The sequence below is a fragment of the Acomys minous genome (assembly GCF_964271855.1).
Source record: "Acomys minous genome assembly, chromosome: 20".
Lineage (NCBI taxonomy): Eukaryota > Metazoa > Chordata > Mammalia > Rodentia > Muridae > Acomys > Acomys minous.
Genome location: NC_140502.1, coordinates 13,715,938 through 13,738,155, shown reverse-complemented (window position 1 = coordinate 13,738,155; position 22,218 = coordinate 13,715,938). Strand labels below are relative to the sequence as shown.

At 43.9% G+C, this 22,218-nt stretch overlaps 3 protein-coding genes across 3 annotated transcripts in view; 2 read left to right on the top strand and 1 right to left on the bottom strand.

Moving 5' to 3' along the window:
* LOC311591033 (cone-rod homeobox protein-like) overlaps positions 1-22,218 on the bottom strand; it is a gene marked incomplete at both ends in the record, with an annotated part of 313,330 nt that overhangs the window by 272,335 nt on the left and 18,777 nt on the right. The gene's annotated exons all lie outside the window — the stretch shown is intronic.
* ZNF551 (zinc finger protein 551) lies at positions 1,008-8,921 on the top strand. Its single transcript, XM_084770250.1, has 4 exons — positions 1,008-1,354; positions 2,002-2,040; positions 5,120-5,243; positions 6,890-8,921. The coding sequence occupies exons 1-4, from the start codon at positions 1,196-1,198 to the stop codon at positions 8,680-8,682; spliced, it is 2,115 nt and encodes a 704-aa protein (XP_084626376.1). The 5' UTR covers positions 1,008-1,195; the 3' UTR covers positions 8,683-8,921.
* Positions 19,256-20,191, top strand: LOC311591032 (vomeronasal type-1 receptor 4-like; the record flags this gene model as incomplete). Its single annotated transcript, XM_084770399.1, has 1 exon — positions 19,256-20,191. The coding sequence occupies exon 1, from the start codon at positions 19,274-19,276 to the stop codon at positions 20,189-20,191; it is 918 nt and encodes a 305-aa protein (XP_084626525.1). The 5' UTR covers positions 19,256-19,273.

The following is a 22,218-nucleotide window of genomic DNA, read 5'->3' as shown; positions in this document are numbered from 1 at the left end:
AATACCCCTCCGTCCATATAACACAGGCTAAGCAAACAGGCTTTAGCTCTCATAGATGCCTCTCCTGTATTCCAGATGTTCTGGCAGCTGGCACAGGGTGTTCTGAAATTTAAAAAAAAAAAAAAAACCTGAACCAAACTCCCAGAGAACTTAAATCTCAGGTTTCTTTCAGTTTTGTTTTTAAACCTTCTGTGGAAGGAGTGTTTGCTTGCATGTGTATATGTGTACCGTGTGTGTGCAGGCATCTGAGGAAGATATTAGGTTCCCTGGAACTGCAGTTGCAGATGGTTGTGAATTGGTCCTGGAAACTGAATCCAGTCTTCTGCCAGAGCAGCAAATGTCCTTAGCTGTTGTCTTTCCAGACCCCAAAGTGTTTGTGTGTGTGTGTGTGTGTGTGTGTGTGTGTGTGTGTGTGTGTGTGTGTTTTAGCAATTATTACATTGTCTTTTTTAAACTAGGAATTAAACTGTGTACATATAATCTTATGAGACATTTCATCAGGAATACACATCAGGCCACACATACATATAGCATAGACACACTGGTAAGTACTGCTGAAGGATACTTACAGGTGCATGCATGGATGACCCATAAATATTTGAATCACCATAAAGTCCCACCCTGTCATGGACGGTATAACTTCATGAGTGCTGCGTCATGAAGTCCCTGAGTGTAAATATATATATATATTATAGTGTATATATTATATATATAATAGTTGTACAGAAATATACTATATGGAATTGTTTCTTTATAGCCTCTTAATGCACAATGAGCTTCATGGTGTCTGAAATAAGGTACAAGAGGTGATCTCAGAAACATGGGAACAGCTTCACTGAAGTATCTCTCCCTTTCCTGGAAGCCTTAGTTACCCACTCCCACTAGAGTTCCTGTTCCCTTTCAAACTGAGTTCACAGGGGTCAAGGCTGGGAGTGGGGCAACTGCCTGCGAAGGGATGGAAACTACATTTCCCGAGATGCAATACGCGAAACGTTAGGGGGCGGAGTTGAGCCAATGAAAGTTCGACATTTAAAAATTTTTAATTATTATTATTATTACTTGGGTTTGTGTGTGTGCGTGTGTATATATACGCGCGCGTGGTTCGTGCCTGAAGCTGGACTTCTGACGTGGTCCTCTTGGCGTTTCTGCGGTTTGTTTACCAAGCTGGTAGCACAAGGGGAGGCGAGCGGTTGGGATGGCGGAGTGCGGAGAGCGGCTCTCGGGTACTGAGGCCCGGCCCTGCGACTCTGCCTATGCGACCCTCGCCGGACATAGTGAAGAGACCTCTGAGACTTGGTTCATGCTCCCTCAGCTGAGTTCAGAGGCTGTGGCCAAGCACAGGAACCAAGCACAGGTAAGTGCTGCATCCTGCGGGCCTCACCCGAGCCTGGGGAGAGGCCCCATCTTGACCCTGCAGCTCCTAGCTTGTGTCCCTAGCAGGAGGTGCTTGTGGGTGCGGGCAGGGAGGCCCCATTTGTAACATCTGTGTGCTGAGGTTTGTGAGCATGGCAGAGGGATGACTGGTGCCAAGGTCTGGAAGGAATGGCCGGGAAGAGAAGATACGGAGGCCTGGGGTTCAAGTTGTGCGGCTGGCAGATTTGTACCTACGGAATTTGAATTTAACTATCTAGACCCCAGGAGCCCGTGAGAATTGTGAACAGAGATCGTGTTTGGAAATAGAATTCCAGAATCTCCTGAAGTTACTCAGAGGAAGAACAAACAGGAAAAGAGATGCTAGGCAGGAGAGAGAGAGAGAGAGAGAGAGAGAGAGAGAGAGAGAGAGAGAGAGAGAGAGAGAGAGAGAGAGAGAAAGAGAGAAAGAGAAAGGAGCAGCAGCGTGCTAGCCACAGGTGTGACAGCTCTCAGTGATGTTCAGCACTGTGGACCAAGGTGCACCAAAGGTGGGCAGGCTCACCACTGAGTAACTGGAGCTTGTGAAAACTGCCTATGGTTGTCAGATTCTCACGGTCTCCTTTTTTTTTTTTTTTTTTTTTTTTCCAGATTCCCTTGACTTCAGAACCATTGATGGGGCCTGACCGGGTAAGTGGAACCTGCCATTATCCCCATCCTGCCCATGTAAGTGTTTAGGTTAGTGGTCACCCTGGTCTATTATCTGAGTAGCCCTGGGACTTGCAATCTTGGACAGGTTAGGTACGCAGCACAGAGTTTTTAGTGTGTAGGCTGAGGGTTGTATGGAATTGTTGACAAGCGTAACTGGAGGTGTAGAAGGTTGTTTCTCCCTCATGTGTCAGTAGGTGTCTGAGCCTGAAAGGGAGATTGAATTACTTCAGCCATGTGCAGTCCCCTTTCCCCTTGCAATAAGCATCAGGTACAAGAGTCAGACCCAAAATATCTCTGAAAACCAGAATGTATATTTTATAACGTGGAACTGACAATGGGAAATTGGGATATGGAGGAGGCAGGCAACCGTTCTCCTCAAGCCTCCTTGTGGCTGGCCGCTGCGTGGGAAACTGAGGGAGATGGTATCGTGTTGACATGAGTCCTGTGGAGACATGAACAAATGATTCTGAATCCCAGGTAGGGGACTGAGGACAGACCAAAGTGCAACTTGATGAACCAGTGAGTTTTCTTGAGGTGACTTACAAGGGACATGGGTGAGGAGTTACTTACAGGAGTGGAAATGACTCAGAGGTAGCTGTGTCAACCAAAGCCCACCCCAGCATGGGTTGATGCCTCATGAAACACACTGGAACCCTGGAACACACTGCACAGCTTACAGGCAGCACGGCAGGTTTTAGTGTCTTTCCCAGGCGGCGCAGAGTGTTTGATCTCTTCAACAATCTTGACTGTTTATGTTGGGCTGAAGGGGGCCTGGTAGCCCAAGCTAGCTTTGAACTTGTGGCAATCTCCTGCCTCAGTCAGTCTCCCGAGTGCTGGAACTACAGGCATGAGTCCAAAACACCAGTGACTCAAAGTTTTATTGCTGTGAGGAGAACACCGTGATCCTTGCAACTCAAATTAAAGGAAGGCATATTATCTGGGCTGGCTTACAGCTTCAGAGGGGCCAGTCCAACCAACAGCATTACAAGAAGCACGGCAGCGTGCAGGCAGACATGGTGCTGGAGGAGCCAAGAGTTCTACAGCTTGATCCTCAGGCTGCAGAAGGGGACTGTGTCACTGAGTATAGCTTGAGCATCATAGACCCTAGAGCCAATCCCCACAGTGACACATTTCCTCCAACAAGGTCACACGAATACCAACAATAGTGCCACTCCCTAAGGGCCAAGCATTGAATCACATGAGTCTATGGGGGCCATGACCTATTCAAACCACCAGAGTGGGTAAGGTTGAACCAAGGAATAGCATCAAATACGATGCCATTATAACAGGGTTGGAAGCCAAGGACAAGACAGGCGGTAAACTTTAAACCTCTACCCAGATCTAGCCAATGGTCAGAACATTCTCCACACTTGAGTGGAGAGTGGGATATGACTTTCTCACATACTCTGGTGCCTCACATTTGAACCTATCTCCTGGAGGGGGAGACCTGGTAGCACTCAGAGGAAGGATAGCAGGTTACCGAGAAGAGACTTGATACCCTATGAGCATATACAGGGGGAGGTAATCCCCCTCAGGAACAGTCATAGGGGAGGGGAATAAGGGGAAAATGGGAGGGAGGGAAGAATGGGAGAATACAAGGGATGGGATAACCATTGAGATGTAACAAGAATAAATTAATAAAAAAATTTTTAAAAAGATGAAAAAAAAAAAAAACCAGGGTTGGAGCTGCTTTGCAGTGGGGCCTCTGAGAGCCTTGAGCGGAGGGTTATTGGATCCTGTTTCAGTTCCCCAAGGGCTCTTTGAATCCCGTTGCTGAGTAACCAGTGAGTGGGCCAAGGAGCTGCTCTCAGTGGGTAGCTCTGGTTGTCTGTGAACAAGGATAGAGAGGTGTGTGGGACAGAGTCTATGCACTCAGAGTGGAAATGTAAACTGATGATCTCAAGACCCTCACGCCAAGGATACAGTAATGCAGGTTGCAAATTCCTGTTTCGTTGTGCATGGGATGAAGGATATGCAGGACTGCAGGCCAATCCTATGAAAGTAAAGCATGCGGCTCTATACATCAGGGCCAGCGCTAGGTGAAGCTTACTGTCTTCTACTTATTGGTCCTGTACATGAGTCTTCAGTGATCACTGAGACTGAGGGAGACTGGGAGTAAGTGGTACCCAGGTCTGATAGCTCCTTATGGAAAGATACGATTGGATGGAGACACGCATTACCTTGTGATGACTCTTGGGGTCTTCAGAAGGAAATGGAAGATAACCCCCCCTGACACTGCCCCACACCACCACACAGGCTGTGTGATCTTTGAAGTGGTGGCTGTGGGAATGCAAGCATACAAGAAAAAAAGTATGATTCAGATTGCTTGTGGGGGGGGGGCCTGGAGAGGTGGCTTAGTGGGCAAAGTTCTTGGGTTTTAGGCTATGAGGACCTGAGTTCAGAGTTCCAGCACCCACATAAAGCAGAGATCACATTCAACACTGGGACTGAGGGCAGGGAGCTGAGACAAGCAGATCTCTGGAGTTCACTGGCTAGCCAATTCGGTTGAACTTGTGAGTTGCAGGTTCACTGCAAAGGTAGCGAGCAATATAGCATGACATCCGACGTTGACTTCTCAACTCCACATATGAGTGTACACTTGTGTGCATGTGTGTATGCATGCAGGAGCACACACACATGCACGCGTGTGTGCAAGCACACACACAGAGCTATGTGCAGGAGGTAGCATGAACTAATTGCCCCAGGATCAGTAAGGAACCATAGGATAAAGAGGTGATCCTATGTTCCTTGGGTCTAGAGGAATTTTAGGGTTCTCAGGATATTGCCTGACAAGACAAAATTCAAGTTAGGCTATTTTTTTTCTCCCTAACCAGTATCTGTGACAGCCACAGCATTGACAAGATCCCAGGCCTAGAGGTTATCCCTATGTTTCTGTGGAAGGGCACAATATCACTGGGCATCAGTGGTCTTGGGTAGAGTGTCTCTCCTCTGATATGAGATGGAAAATCTAGTAAGAGACGTATATTGGAGCAACAGGATGTATTTGGAGTTCTGGAAAAGAAATTCATCACTTGCTGAATTGTTTCCACTGTGATAGGGTGTGACCTTTGAGGATGTGGCCATTTGCTTCTCCCAGGAAGAGTGGGTGCTCCTTGATAAGGCCCAGAGGCTCCTGTACTGCAGTGTGATGCTGGAGAATTTTGCACTCTTGGCATCTTTGGGTAAGGTCCTTGCATGGCTCCCGGTGTCCTGAGTGGTTTCTACCTTTTCTTTTTACCTGAGAGTGATTGCTGTCTAAGGAGTCTCAGTATCAGGGTGACTGTCCACATCTGTGGCGTCCTAGCCATGGTTTCTGCCTAATATCCTGTAGCTGTCTTTTCCTTCCTTCCTTCCTTCCTTCCTTCCTTCCTTCCTCCCTGTTTTCTCTCTATATAGTTCTGGATATGTCAGAACTCACTATGTAGACGAGGCTGGCCTTGAACGCACAGGGTTCTGCCTGCCTCTGCCTCCCAAATGCTGGAATTAAAAGCATGCACCAGGTTTAGTTGTCACTTCTTTATGACTGCCTTTGTGAGGAGCTGTCAGTATTGTCATGTTTATTTTTAAATGAATCCCGAGCTATTCTTGAAGGACCTTTAGGTGCTTTGTTACGCTTTCTTTCTTATCTTCTATTTTATATTAAGTCACTATGAGTTTGTGCTGGTCACTCCTATGCTTTTTTTCTCCTTTTCTTTATTTAATATTTGCATTTTTCATGTCCCATGTGGTTGGGGCTGCAGGGAAGATCTTCATTGCCTCACAGAGTTGACATGGCTAGGATTGTCTTAGAGCTAGATTTGTCCCAGTGATAGGCTCTCAGGGAAGGGCATGTCCACATCATATCAGGAGCTAGCAGAGCCTTCGCCTGCCCCCCCTCCAATGCCCCTAGTGCTTTAGTAGAGGAGTTGCCCATATTTCATTTTTACCCTTACTTCTCCATGCTTACTTAGTACTTTGTCACCTTGTGATTTCACCTGTGACTTCTGGCTCTTGGCCACCTGGATGCTCTCTGTTTCAATCTCAGTTTTGACACACCAGGTGCTGTGAGGCACTTACATAGTTTTAATCAGCCCTGGATCACTAGCTACTTGGTTTTACCTCAGGCCTTTTGTTCATTGTAGACACTTCCCCAGTAGAAAAGGCCGTTTGGCTGAGGAATTTCTTGAAGTCCCTGCTTGTCCTCTTTTGTCCTTCATCCTTGTGTCTTTTGTATGGTATGATCTACCTCATTCTGTTTTTGAAAGCAGCTCCCTCAGCTTGTCTGCAGCTCTTTTGTTCTTAGAACATTCCAGTGGTTTACATTTGTTTCTTCTCCATTTCTTCTTTTCTGATAAGGCCTTGGCTATGTAGCACAGGCTAACCTTGCTAACCTCAATCTTTTTTTTTTTTTTTTTAGATCTGTGCTAGTTTTCCTAGCTTTTTATTATTATTTTTTTATTAATTTGTTCAGATTATATCTCAATTGTTATCCCTTCACTTGTATCCACCAGTACCTCCCTCTTTCACTCTATTACCCTCCCCTAGGTCTGTGACAGAAGGGGACATCATCCCCCACTATATGGTCACAGCCTATCAGGTCTTATCCTTTCTCTGAGTGCCACCAGGCCTCCCCACCAAGGAGAAGTGGTCAAATATGGGGCACCAGAGTTCATGTCAGAGCCTTCAACCTGTTGCCCTAGGTTCCCGGTATAGAGTATAAGTGTAATCTAAGTCAAGCCGTGTTGTTGCTTTTTGTGTCTAACTTCCCTTTGTGGTGGTGGGCTTTTCCTTCTCCACTGATGCCAGCATCATTTTGTTAGCATCTCAGCATGTATTCCTCTGATTTCAGGTTCCCGTCCTGGAGTGGGGGGTGAAGAGGTAACCTCTGAGCGTGATGTGCGTGCAGAAGGCGTAATGTATAAGACAAGTCCACCTACCCAGGAGACTCATCTCTTTGACATACCTGTCCCAACTTTGAAAGATGTGTTGCACCAGGCTGAGTTCCTGAGCACACACCCCGTGCGGACATTGGGCAGAAGAGGTGTGAAAGGCTCCGGTTTGAATGAAGACGTTCCCCAGCGCCTCAGGAGTAACAGCGGAGAAAGGGCCGGCGAAGGCAATACTGACAGGGATTCATTCCTGTCAGGCTTCGGGACTCATGCATTGACAAAGCCATCCCTCTGTGGGAAGGATGGGGAGAAAGCCCTCGCCTCCACGGGCTGTCTTCTTCAGCAGCAGGCCACGTGTAGTAGCGAACAGCCTCACGGTAGCGGCGAGTGCGGGGAAGCACTTTGGAGTGGAGAAAAATCTAAGTACGGCGAATGCCAAAAGGGTTCAAGCCGCAAAGACACCCTTGCTCAGTGTCAGAGTGCCTCCCCTGAACAAAGGCCTTATGAGTGTGGCAAGTACGAGAAAGCCTTCTCGGGCAAGGACAAACTTACTCAGCACCAGGACAGTCACATGGGACAAAGGACATATGAGCATAGTCAGCATGAGAAAGCCTTTAGCAAAAAATGCCACCTCACTGCACGCAATAGAATCCATCCTCAAGAAAAGCCCTATCAATGTACTGAGTGTGGAAAAGCCTTTACCTATAAATCTGAACTAGTTTACCATCAGAGGCAGCACCGTGGTAGAGTCCATTATGAGTGTGAGGAATGCAGAAAATCCTTCGCCTACAAATCCAACCTCACCGAACACCAGAGAATCCACACTGGGGAACGGCCTTATCAGTGCGATCAGTGCGGAAAATCCTTCAGACAAAACTCCAGCCTCTTTAGACACCACAGAATTCATACCGGGGAAAGGCCTTACGCGTGCTGTGAGTGCGGGAAATCCTTTCGACAAATCTTCAATCTCCTAAGACACAGAAGAGTCCACACTGGAGAAATGCCTCACCAGTGCAGGGATTGTGGGAAAGCCTTTAGCTGCAAAGCCGAGCTCCTTCAACACGAGCGAATTCACAGCGGGGAAAGGCCTTATGCGTGTAGCGACTGCGGAAAACTCTTCAGGCAGTTCTCCAACCTCGTTCGACACAGGCGAGTCCATACTGGCGACAGGCCTTATAAATGCAGTGACTGCGAGAAATCCTTTAGTCGCAAATTTATCCTCCTCCAACACCAAAGAGTCCACTCTGGGGAAAGGCCTTATCACTGTGGGGAATGCGGCACATCCTTCACTCGGAAATCTGACCTCATCCAACACCAGAGAATTCATACAGGCACAAGACCTTACGAGTGTGAGGAATGCGGGAAATCGTTTAGGCAATGCTCGAGCCTCATTCAGCACCGCCGAGTTCATACTGGAGAGAAGCCTTATGAGTGCGTCGAGTGTGGCAAAGCCTTTAGCCAGAGTGCCAGCCTGATTCAACATCAGCGCCTGCACACTGGGGAAAGGCCTTATGCGTGTAGCGAGTGCGGGAAGTCCTTTAGCCAAAGTTCCAGCCTCAGTCAACACCAGAGAAGCCACAGTGGAGAAAAGCCTTACGAATGCACTGACTGTGGCAAGCCCTTCACCCACAAATCTGACCTGATTCAGCACCAAAGGGTTCACACCGGAGAGAAGCCTTACGGGTGCAGGGACTGTGAGAAATCCTTCCGCCGTAGAGCCAATCTTGTTCGCCACCAGAGAGTTCACACCTAAGAAGTTTTTGTTTGTTTGTTTGTTTTTGTTTTTGTTTTTCATCACTTAAGAAACGTGCTGTCTGGGGAGTCAGTGTAGTAACACTGGAGGAGACTCGCAGCTCTTCTGTGAGCTCAGAAATAATTCAATATGGGCTTTCGAAGTGGAGGTTTATTTCAGATACATGAGAAGCTTTGAGGAGACTCACTCCAGTTGCTAGCATGCCCAGGGGCCATGTCCTGATTTGAGTCATCATTGGCCATGTCATTGCCATCGTGAGCATGAGTACCCCCTGCTGAGTGCTCAGAAGTGCAAACCTGTGTGCTCTGCTCAAGTCTTCGCCTTGGGACTCCTTTCCTTTTAGGACAAGAATCTTATTTGGAAGATGTAGTCCGAGTGATTCTTTTCCACTCTGCTAAGAAAGGTTACCTTGTCCAGGGAAAGTTTTGTTCTCATCCTGCGTCCCGTAGTCATATTTCCAAGCTCCAGTTCACCAGCTTGGGAAATGCTTGCTGCGCATTTCCTCTGACTTCCCGTTTGGAAAGATAGCGTCTTCGTGCACCCTTGAAGCTTGACGGTCCTGTTCGTTCCGGTGTGACATATTAACTGGCCTATGACGACAGCACAAGGGGATGGACCAGTCTCATCGATGTGCTCACCTACTGTGTGTCAGAAGGTGTGTGGTACAGTGCGTACTGGTCTAAGTTTCATGGCTGCCTCTGCCCTCAGAGGGAAGACGGTTTGGGTTTCCTGTTCCTGACTTACTGAAGGTGCTGTGATTTCTGTCGGGTAAGAAGTCCCGGGGAGGAGGACAGTTGTGACAATCCTAGGTACTTCTGTACCCCGTGAGCAAGTACATTCACTTTGCCACGGGGAGGTCACGTAATTCCTAGTATCGCTGAGGGTGATCTTTTCCACAGGCCTTCCGTTGGATCCATTTGCTGTAGTGCTTGGAATGCTGTGTAGGCCGGCAGTTTGTGATTGGGGCAGGAACTGAGTGAATGGACACTAGGATAGCCTTGCATTTCCTCCTCACTGCGCATATGTGTGGGTTGGCGACCATGTGACATAGCACTTAGTGGAGGTCAGAGGGCAGCGTTTGGAGTTGATTCTGTTCTACCCTGTGGGTTTCATAGGTTGAGTTCAGGTCTTCGGGCTTTTGGCAATCGATCTCTCTGACCCTGGCAACATGCTTCTCTTAAAAATTCACCCATAGATGCTTCAGTGATTCTCGAGATCTTTATAGCTATTTCCTGTGGCCGATTTGTTTGTTTTGTTTTGTCAGAGACAATAAGTGAGGTATTTTTTGTGGATTCTTGTATTCCCTCTGTTCTGCCATGGACCAGAGCTATAGAGACAGGAAAACAAGAAACGAGGAGAGAAGATGAGTCTCTGCGGCAGGCTATACTTCTGACCTGCTTGTGATTCAAAAGGCAGTAACTTCTCACTTAGCAAGTCTGGCAGCCAGAGGAGCCAGGCTGCCACCTCTCAGGTTCTGACAAGAAAGATGGTGAAATCCATATCAGGTTGTAGAAAACAACTGAAAACAGTGGGGCATCTACATCAATTGCTTTGGGCTCCTTCTTACGACTTCATCTATATAGCATTGGTATGATTAATACTTAACAAAGTACACGCATGCCGTGGCACCGTGACACGTGCTTGCAGTTCCAGTTTTTAGGAAGGCTGAGGGAAGAGGAGCCCATGAGCCCAGGAGTTTGGGGCTTTCCAAAACAGAACCCCAATTTGGTAAAGTCTTGAAATGATTACAGGTTTGAAAATGAATTTACCTCTACACTTAGATCTCCTAACTCTCCCAGGAAACAGTGATTTTGTTTTTAACTTAAGCTTGATTTGTACATGTATGGGTATTTTTCCTGCATGTATGTCACACATGTCTGGTGGCCTGTGGAAGCCAGAAGAGGGAGTAGTTGTGGGCCACCACGTGGGTATGCAAAATGAAGCCAGGTCCTCTGGAGGAATGTCTAGTGCTCTTAACTGCTGATCTCTCTCTTTGGGCCCTGCTTTTACTTAAGTTACAGATTAGTTTACGTCATCTAGAAGGTTAAATTATTGTTGTCATGACATGTATGCTCACGTATGTGTACATGTGTTGTACAATTACTTCAAGATTCAACAATGATGCTTATGTGAAAAGTTGTTATTGCTGAGTAGTAGTTAATATTGATCAACCACTATTTGTTTATCCATTAATTTACTTAGAAAAGTTCTTTATAGGTTTTTCATATTACAAATAAAGCTGCTGTGAATATGTCAGTTTTTATATGGCTATGCATTGTAATCATCTTGTGTTAACGCAAACTGTAACACGAGAGTTCTAGATGAATATTTTAAAAAACAGTTTAGGAAATGCCAAGTGTGATGTGTTTGTTCCTTATTGCATTCTCACCAGCAGTATATGGAAGTAGCTGCTCTTTTCCATCCTGATATATTCACCATATGCTTAGTCCTTTAAGATTTTACCCTAATTAGTGAGTGTATTGTGACATTTCACTATGTATTTCATTGTATTTCCTGAAGTATTCTGAAATAAAACATCTTTTTTTTCATGTGTTTAATTGTTGTTTGTACATCAGTAATAAATGACTGTTCACATATTTTTTCTTATTTTCTTTCAGTGAAATAATAATATAATATAATATAATATAATATAATAATGATTGTTATTTATTTATTGAGACAGGGTTTCTCTATGTAGTCCTGGCTATTTTGGAGATTCTGTGTAGACTGAGTTCTCCTAAAACTTATAGTGATGATCCTGCCTCTGCCTTCCCGCTTCATGAGTGCAGCATTAAAGACTTGTGATGCCATGCGAGCCCCAAATTTATTTTAACAGATGGGACAGAGTATAATTACAAAGATACATAGAATCTTGCTCACACTTGAGTGTTATGAATAGTATTTTGTCATGCATAAAAACTGCTTTTGACTACTGAAAGAAACAAAATTTTCTGAAGATTTTTGTCATGTGTATGATGACATGCACATATAGACCACACAGTTATAAGTTTAACATGTATTTTAAACACGTCACCCATCGGTTTCTTAAGTTTAAGTATTCAGTAATATGTTAAGCCCAGGTTTTTGAATCCTTTGGCAATGTACTTGTGTCAATTCTGTTGAGGTCAGTTATCAACTGCTGAGATGTCACTGTGCATGGGGTCAGGGGGAGTATGTAGTGATGACTTTATATATATTCTGTTTCCAGAATACAGACTGAATAGCTTCAGATGACCCCAAGAACACAGGTAATAATCAAGCATGGTGATTAGGATCAGTAGAGCTTAAATATTTGTTTGTAAGACAATGGTGATAGAATTTACTAGACCTGACGCATTTTAAAACCCTATTTGATGTCTTTATACGTGCTTATAATTCCCAGACCAAGTGTCCCTCTTGCTCTTTTCATGTATTTCTCCCAATGCATACCACTCTTTAAAAACAAAACAGAACAGCAGACAGTTCCTTACTTGTACACAATGTACTCTGTATAAATCCTCCCAACTGCCATGTCATTATCGTCCCTTATTCGCCACTGTCTTGGTGATACCCTTCTTCCTGGCTAGTCCTTTCCTGCTTGTGTGAGTGTGTGTGTGTGTGTGTGTGTGTGTGTGTGTGTGTATGCATTAAAAGGCCACACCAGGAAGTTGAATGTCCTCTAGCGTCCTCCACCTTAGTCTTTGGGACAGCATCTCTCATTGCGTATATGTATTTTTATTGTATTTGCTCACTATTCCTCCCTAACTCTTCCGAGATCTACCCTCCACCTTTATATCCTTTGGCAATTTTTTACGTTCTGTCTGTGTCTCTCGCTGCCTGTCTCTGTCTCTGCCTCTGTATCTCTCTCTCTCTCTCTCCTTAACCCGGCCACCAATTCCAGTTAGTGTTTATCATATGTGCCTGGGTGTGAGGCTGCACACCAAAGCATAATCAATCTATCATCGGCCACACCCTTACATAAAGTGAACTCTTCCTCCCCAACATCCAGTAATGGTCAATAGCTCCTCAGCTAGGAGCTCATAAACCCTTCTGCTCTGGAAGATTCACCGGATTATCTCATGCGTGCAGGTCTTGGGCAGGGAACAGTAGCTTCTGTGAGGACATGAGTGGAGCAGTCTCGTCATGTCTAGAAGACACTGAATTCTTATGAACGCATAGGGCAGGCAAGATGGTTTAGTAGTTAAGAGTACTTGCTGCTCTTGTGAAACACTGGGGTTTGGTTTACAACACCTATGTCAGGCAGCTGCTCGTAACTCCAGCTCTGGTGGGCTCTGACTCCTTCTCCTGGCTTTTGAGGGAACCCACACGTAAATACCCCTCTTCTCAGAGAGAGAGACATTTACACACATAAAAATCAATCATAAATATGAAACTGAAAATGCTGTTATCTTAACCACACAATATTTAATCAACACAATATCAGAAAAAAATGAACAAGTATCTAATAGGTCATTTATGAAAATAAGTATTTTAGAGGCAAAAATGATATATCATCAACTTTGTAATTTGGAGGAAAATGCAACTTATGACTGAAAATGTTTGTCTTATGAACAAAGCTGGAAATATGTAGAAACTTGGACAGTGAAGAATTTGCAAGAATATAGGAAGAGGAAATCACCTAGCCACTGTTGTTGGAAGTGTAGATGGTTGGTACCATTTTGGAAGGTATTCTGAGAACGAGAGAGACAGACATTCCTTGGAAATTCTCTCATGAAGTCTGTGCTTTTAGAATGCAAGTGTGTGTGCATCTGGACCCATCTCCAAGAAGGGTGAGACCTGGGCCTTCGTGATAGTGCAAAGGAAAGCCAAGGGCACCAAATGTTCATATAAAGTGCTACTTCTCTTACTTAATGAAAATGTGATTTCATTTAGACTGAAATTTTAATCACAAGTTAAACATTTTAGCACATTTGATATGGACAAGCCTGATTTCCTCGCCCACCAACATGAACTTCACAACATGTGAAATGATGGGTTTTAAAATCTTATCTGATATTAGTATTAGTGCATTTATAAAAGATTTCCTATTCCACATGTACACATATATAAGTATGTATGTATTTCAATCATAGTTGCCTCCTGTTACACTCCTTACTCTCTTGTCTCTTCCCACTGCTTCTCACCCCTGCACTCTTGCTCAAATTGAGTTTTTCATTAGGGTTGCTTACTAGACGCATGGGTGAGGGCTTATTGTAGAAGCACGCAACTTATTAGTGGACACATCACTGAAGAAAGACTCTCTTCTGTCTCAGCCACCATTGGTTAGCTGGAGATTTTTCCAAGAGGGGTGTGGCCTTCATGAGCCCCTTGTTACCTCATCAATAGACTCTCGGAATCAGTGGGCATGATGAGCCCCTCCCTTTTACAATGACAGAATGGTGAGGAGCCCAATTATGGGCAGGTTGTGGGCAGGTAATTAGAGCTGCTGTGTGTTCCTGGGTACAGAAACCATGTTATTCCTTGAAGACAGAGTTCCTTAACCTTCCATCCTTTCCTTTGATCCTACATTTTCTCTGGTTCCTCCTTTCCTGTGATGCCCCTTAAGTCCCATGTAGCTGATTGTACAAGGCTTATCATGCAGTAGTCATTTTTCAGGTGTCTTTAGTCCCAGCAGTCAATTCCGCTTCCTGAGCAAAGAAGCTTCTTGAACCAAAGCTGAGAACAGTAGTAACATATGGGCAGAGATATAAATATTTAGAAGGCATTTTGGGAAGTACAAAATGCCCATTTAGCAAGATAACATTACGTACTTCCCCACTAGGGCTTGCGACCTCCTCTTTCACAGGCTCTTAACCTAGGTTTATGGTCCCAGGCTTGAATTCTAGCCTGAGGAGTGGCTTTCTAATCTGAGCAGAGAGTGGATTGTTATCCACGGAGCAGCCACTATCACAGCAGTGGGCTCATTTTGCCTGGCAGGTGGGTAGTGTTATATGTAGCTTCTGAGGCAAAACAAGAACGCTGATGATATGTTTTCTCCCACAGCACCATACATAGCTCCAGCAGGCAGTGGAGAAAGGAGGCTGGCTCAATTTCAGCTTGATCTCTGCATCCTGCAACCAAAGTGTTTGGTGTTTTCGGCAGGATACGAATTGTTTTATGTGCACAGAATGGATTTCTGTAGAGACTATAAAGGGATAAACCTTAAGTCCCCATGAACGTTCTTTAAAAAAATAGTGTTGGAAAAAAGGGAAACAAGATCTACACCAATAAATAATTTAAAATAAGTTATTGAAAAAAAATCTCTCCATTTCTCTATGATGGCGCTCTTTAAAGCAACGTAGAGTCTTACTATATATCAGTGACTGGCCTAGAACTCACTATGCAGACCAAACTGATGCCCTAGTCAGAGATCCACCATGCTCTGCCTAGGGCGATGCTGGGATTAGAGGCATGGTAACACAGCTTTGCTTATTTATTTTTTAAAAAAGACTTTTTAATTTATGTGTGGGGTGTGTGTGTGTGTGTGTGTGTGTGTGTGTGTGTGTGTGTGTGTGCGCGTGTGTGTGTGTTTGTGTATGTGTGTGTATGTGTGTGTGTGCCTGAGTGTAAGGGCAGCTGAGGATGGCATTGGATCCTATGGAGCTGAAACTACAGTTGTGTGCAGCCAATGTACATACTGGGAATTGAATCAGGTCCTCTGAGTGAGCAGGAGAGTTATCTTAACCATTCTGTTAACCGTCTAGTCAGATCTCTACCCCAAAGCTGGTGTTGCTAACAATTGTTAAACATACCAGAATATATTATAGTGTTTAGAAATGTCCTATAGGCACTCCAAACTGGCCAAATTGTCTTCCACCTTTTTTTTTTTTTTTTTTGGTTGTTACTGATGTTGTACTTTTGTACCTTTTGTACTCATCCCTATGGTATTTGGTCTAGTCTAGGGACCAAAAAGTTTTCTTCCCAACTCCTCTTAATTGTTCCTTGAATTTGCTCATGCAATTTCATGTGTTTACTGGCAACTAATTAGCACAATGATGTTTAAATGTTTTTCTCATCTCCCAGTGTAGACTCTGTCATAGACCTATAGATGACATAAAAATCACTGGTCTGGTGAGGAAAAAAACAGTGAATAATAAAGCTAAAAGTCATGGACCAGGGTCCTCTCACCACCACAGGACCGACTAAACTCACAGCTGTGCTTCCCCACACATCGTCACAAAGTTTACAGGTGGGTGTTTTTATTTTCACACCAAGATTCATGACATCAGAAGTCTGAGGTACAGGTGGGTTAGGTCAAGGTGACTCTTGCTTATTTTAATTTTGTCACTTATATATTCTTTGTCCTTCTTTGTGTTTTTCTTCTCTCTAAAAAAGTCATCTTGGTTTTCTTTTTTAATTATGTCTTTGTTGGTGGAGGCATGCCTGTGTGAATGACAGAACCTGCAGGGTACAAACAAGACAGTGGATAACTGTGGCTAGAGTTACAGAAGATTGCAACTCACATGACATAAGTTCTATAACCCAACTCGGTTCCTCTGTGAGAGTAGTAGACACTCTTAACTGCTGAGGAACTGAGGTGGGGTTCCAGTGCCTTTTTTCTCTTTTTGTTTTAAACATTATTGGTCTGAAAGTCTTATGCTCTGAGATGAACATTTAGATTTCAATTCTCAGGATATCTTCACTCATTAAATATGACAAACACATTCTACAATAGAGATTTCAAGACTTTTTTAAATCAAGAACTGATTCCATTGAAGAATGATACATTGATGCTTATGCCAATGGAGCATACACAACGAATGTGTGTGTGCTTTTTTTACTCTGAGCTGTGCATGAGAACTGATATGAATGTTAGGCTTGTGCCTGGTGCAGTGGTCCACACCTATTAACCTCAGAGCTAAGGAGGATGAATGAAGAAGCTCATGATTTTGAGGTCGGCCTTGGCTATAGAACAAGACACTTACAAAGGAAGTTTGTTGAAGCTGAGAGAGAGAGAGAGCTCAGCAGATAAAACGCTTGCCATGAAACCTGATAATCTGATATTGACCCCAGGACTCATATGGTGGAAGGAGAGACTGGGCTCTTCTAAGTTGAACTCCAGCACTGTGCTATGACACAGGCAGTCTCCATGACACAAACACATATTCTTAGTGTGTTGTTGTTCAGGGCAAGATGAGGAAGCATTCTTCATTTGCGTCAACAATAAGATTCCAAAATTTTAGATTTATACTTTCGCACTCTCTGTACTCTGTTCTCTTTCTATTTCTCTGTCCTTCTCTACTCATTTTATTCTTGGCTGCTTAATAAAAGTCTTAGGCAAACTTTGATATGCTTGTTAACCTCATCTTTATAATGCAATTGCTGGCTGTATTTGTTCTTGTATTTAGCCTTCAACCTTTGTGTGTGTGAGTTTGTGAGTGTGTGTGTATGTGTGTGCTTATGCATGCGCGTGCGTTCACCAGTGGCTGATGACGTTGTGTTGTGTCTTCTTTAAACTTCTCGAACTCTGTAATAAAGTTTATGACTGTCCATTATAGGTCTGTGTCTTGAGAATTAACATGGTCAATGTTTCTCCACCTTCCTAGCCTCAACCCACTACTCCAGTCCCTCATGTTGTGGTGACCCCCCCCACAACCGTACAATTATTTTCATTGTTATTTCATAAGTGTGATTTTTCTAATGCTATGACTTGTAATCTAAATATCTGTGTTTTCTGGTGGTCTTTGGTAACCCTCCCCCCCCCCCCCCCCCGCCGTGAAAGAGTCACGATTGCCTTAAGGAGTGATGTACCACAGATTGAGAGTCACTAAACTGGGTCATTCTCATTGGAACACATTTCGATAAGACTGGTTGATATTGTTGGAGACGTCCAGGTTTGAACTTAATATTGTTTGTATTTTTGCACTGGGACCTGAGCACGTGGAGTGGTTGTTATTGGGTGTGTGTCTGATGTTGACACAGTTAAACTGGGCTTCACAGAGGATGTGTTTCTTCTTCCAACAGTGGAAGCTGGGAAGGGACTCACCGGATTGGGCTAACAGATTGGGTGTGGGACTCAGGCTTGCCTGAGTGGTGGGGTAAGTGCAAGACTCTTGGGGATAAGATGGCTGACTCAAGAGGTTGGCCTGAAGCACTGGGTATAGTTGCGTGGTTGGACCCACAAAATGGCTTTAGCTTGGGAGAAGAGGATATGGTCTGGCATGGGAGGAGGGAGTTTATGTTTAAAAAGATAAGTTAATGATGTGGGCACTCACACAGTTCAGGTTGTCCTGGACTTTACTATGTAGCTAAAAATTACCACAAATGCCTGAATGTTTCTGGCCCCGCCTCCCAAGGTCTGGGACTACAGATATGTTCCAACACACACAGCCTATGTGGTAGTGCAATTAAACCTCTGTGCTTTTGCACGCTATGCTAGCATTCTGCCAACAGAACCAAATCCTCATCTCCACTTCATGTTATTCCATTAAATCCTTTAAAAAAATTTACTCAATTGAGTCTCATAGCCAAACTGCCTAACTAGCTCTGCTATTACTGACATCTTGTTGTATTATTTTAAATTTCCCGTATTATTGGGTACATGATAGTGCTCTCCCCCTAACTATCAGGTTTATTTTTGCAGACGTCACATTATTGTCCCTGACTCCTTGCAGATTCCATCTCAGGGCACATCACCTGTGCACAGCCTCTACACTGACACTTTCATGGAACCCATGGATCATTCTAGTGACACGTCTGGAGCCAGAACTTGATTGAAGATTTGACCTGCCACCTGGGTGTGAGATTTGGCTTGGTCTTTTTTATCTTAATATTTGACCTTCAGGAAAATCCATAAATCATATATAGACAGAAACATGCTTCCTGAGCCTGGAGTAAGGGATGTTTAAGATTTCTTGGTGCCATTTCTGTGGAATTTTCCGGACTGGGTATGTGTGGTGTGGTTCTTGTGCCGAATAGAACCACTGGTAACTTCCCCTTATGAAGCTGTCTGGGAGTAGACAGGAGAATAGTCTTTGACAACTGTGGTTTTGGTAACCATTGTGGTCCTGTTTCTGATAAATTGACTTGTTTTAGAACCTTGATTTGGAACACTTCCAGTATATGTGGGTTGGTTTTTTGTTTGTTTGTTTGTTTGTTTGTTTGTTTTTTTGTCAATGGATTGTTTCACCTGTAATCAGTTTTTTTTTCACAGTCCCTGGAAAACTTAGGCATCATTATGTTAAAAGGAATGAGATGACAATAATAATTCTTCAAATAGACACAGCAGTCCTCAATAATTGAAATAAATGGAGGAAAGCAGTTTGAATAATGGAAATAAATGTTAAAACTCATATTATTTGGATGTCTCAATCATTAACTATCACAAAAATGTGCATTGCCCTTATTAACAAAATCACCTAGAAGAAAATGTTTATATGAATGAATAAATGTTTTTATAAAACATTTTTCTTTGAGAAAGATTTATACTCAGGAGAATGAGGACCTTTTGTGTTCTTGGGAATGGAACTCAGTGCCTTCTTTGGCAAGTTTATTGTCACTGAATTAAATCATCTGTTTATTTAAGTTACTTTAATGAAAGTAGTACAGAATTGTACATTTCTCTTCCAGGTCTGCTTAGCCTAACATAGTTAACATCTCTAATAGTGAGAAAATGAAATCAGAGAATTTGGCAATGGGTACAGTCTTAGTCTTTCAGACTGCAGTGGGGATCCTGGGCAACTTCTCAGTTCTGTTTCATTATTTAATGCCAGGATCGACTGGAAAGAGTTTGGTACTTAAAAACCTGATCGTAAAGCACTTGGCTCTTGCCAACTTCTTGTCTCTTATTTCTAGAAGAATTCCTCAGATAATGGCCGAGTTCGGCATGAAACATTTCCTAGACGATGTTGGGTGTAAACTTATACTTTACCTTTATCGTGTATCCCGGGGGATTTCCCTGCACGCCACGTGCCTTCTGAGTTGTTTCCAAGCAACCACGATGGCCTCCAGTAGGACGAGTTGGATGAAGCTTAAACACAGAGCCATCAAGTACATGGGTCCTTCCTGCTCACTCAGCTGGCTTCTGCATCTGCTCGTGAACATCATGATACCAATGAGAGCGACTGGACCTAGAAGGAATGCCACCAAGAGCTGGAAACTGAGTATAGGCTACTGCTCATGGTTTGTTTCGGGGGGCATTGCAACCCCACTGTATATATTCTTCCTGTGTTTCACTGATGGCCTGTATTTGTGTCTCATGTCTTGGGCCAGTGTCTTCATGGTGGGCATCCTCTACAGCCATAAGAGGCAGGTACAGTACATCCACAGAGCCCGAAATCCCCTGAAAGTCTCTCCCGAGTCCAGGGCAATCCAAACCATCCTGACACTTGTGTGCACCTTTGTCGCCTTCTACTCCGTCTCGTCTATCTTGCTCCTGTACTCCGCCTTGTTTCGTAATCCAGAGTTGTGGATCATAAATCTCATTGCAATTTTAGAAACCTGCTTCCCTATGTTTTGCCCCTATATTGTGCTCATCAGTAGTAACAGCTCAGCCTCCAGGCACTTTTTTCTCTGCTGGTGGAAAAGGTAACACCGTATGAAATTGTTTCATGCCCTGGTGGTTCTCAAATGCGTCCCTATGTTCCTCTAACCGCTATTTAAACTAAGAACAATGACCTTCCCGGCTGGTGTTGCGTGTCAAGTTGATACACGCTAGAGCCGTCAGAAAGGAAGGAGCCACATTTGAGGAGATGCTTCCATGAGATCCAGCTTCAAGGCATTTTCCCATTTAGTGACCAAGAGGCAAGGGACCAGCACATTGTAGGCGATGCCGTCCCTAGGCTGATAGTCCTGCGTTCTATAAGAACGCTGTAGGGCATAATAAGGTTATTGTGTAGCTTAAATTATGATTTCTTGTCTAAATAGCGTGTAAACTCTGCTCTCCTGTTGTCCCCTTGTTATGTCAATAAAGCAGGTTACAACCAATTGATGAGCAGGGGAGGGAGTAGGGCTGGACTTCCTGCCAGCCAAGGGAGGAGGAGGGGTTAGGGAGTCAGCCAGGAGATTCAGCCACTGGGAGAGGGCCAAGGAAGATCAGGAGGGAGGAGCTGGAGCAGAGAAAAGCAACAACAGGTAAGTACCACTGAGATGTGTTTGCTGGTTGTAATACAAAGTAACTGAGGGTTAAGAGCTGACTTAAACTGCTCCAAGGTTGTGCTGTGACGCCTTGTAATATAAAAGAGTCTCAATTATTTGTGTGACAGCCGGGGTTAAGAAAATAAGCTAAGAGAGACAATCACAGTGTTATAAAAATACTGTGTTTTTTTTAAAACAGTTTTTTATAAAAAAAATAACCCCAGCAAATGGCATACCAACATGGGCAGAATTTACAGGAATCTATGCTGAACTTATATAGAAAATAAAAACTGCAGAGCAGTTTCTTAGTTCTTGTCGAAAAGAGAGGAACCACAATTTCTAAGGCAGGAGCTTCTAACTTCCTGAGTAGGCAGGCCCACGGCAGAATGGCAAGGCCTTCACTGGGCTGCACAAAAACAAAAGCTGATACACACACACTCCAGACAGGCAGTGTCTTTAAGTAAAGAAAGTGGTGGCTCTTTAACACAAGGAAGTTTCTCAAAGGCAGACTTTCTAGGCAAGAGAGAAGCTTTGAGAAGGGATTCTTGGAAGGCCTGGCTCCTGCAGTTCAGATGAGTATACACTTTGTGGACCCAATAACTTCCCAGAGTTGGGGAAGGTCAGGATCCCTTGAGAAGGGGAAAAAACACAAAAACAAAAAACAAAAAACAACAAAAAATACTCTCTTTGGACGCAGGAGCCAAAGACAGACTGAAAAGCCTCAAGCCCGTGAACTTGGACGGATTAGAAGGTAAGCTGTGTCTAAGAAAGTAATGTCCTTAGGGAAAGGTTTTGAAATTAAAGAAGATTATTTTCCATGTTGAAAACGGAGGACGATACAGTGACAGGGTGCTTCCAGATTGATTCCCTTTGAGTTTGTGTCTCTTAGCATGCAAATAATTTTTCAATGACAATTGTAGTTTTGTATATCCTTTTTGGGAAAAATCAGAATAAGACAGACATTTAAAAAAAGGAAGAGAGAAATCAAGAAGATGAAATAGAACTCTTCCCAACAGAGAACGGAAAGTTGATCACAGACGGAGCTCAAGGCTCTCTAGCTGCAAGGTGCTTGTCAGCTATTTCTGTGAAGGATTCTGCCTATATGCTTTAACAACAACCAAAAATTGATGGACAGCACTTTGCTCACTGAAGCCTAAATTGGCACAACTGACCCAAAAATTAGATTTTTTTTTGGGGGGGGGTTCTTTGCCCGATTTTTGTCTGAAGGTTTAGAGTTACAATGATATGGAGTTGAGAGGCAGATCTCTGAGTTCTGGGTCAGCCTGATTTCACAATAAAGCCAGGGTGGGAATTCCCTGCTGATAAACCACTTGCAGAGACAGTCTGTGATTCAAAATGACAATTTTTTTTCCTTAAAGTTACTATGTAAGTTCTTTTTTCATAATAATGGATATGGCCTTACTGATCTAAAAGATGGGTACACAGCAATCTTAGGTTTATGTAAGGAGAAATCATGTCACA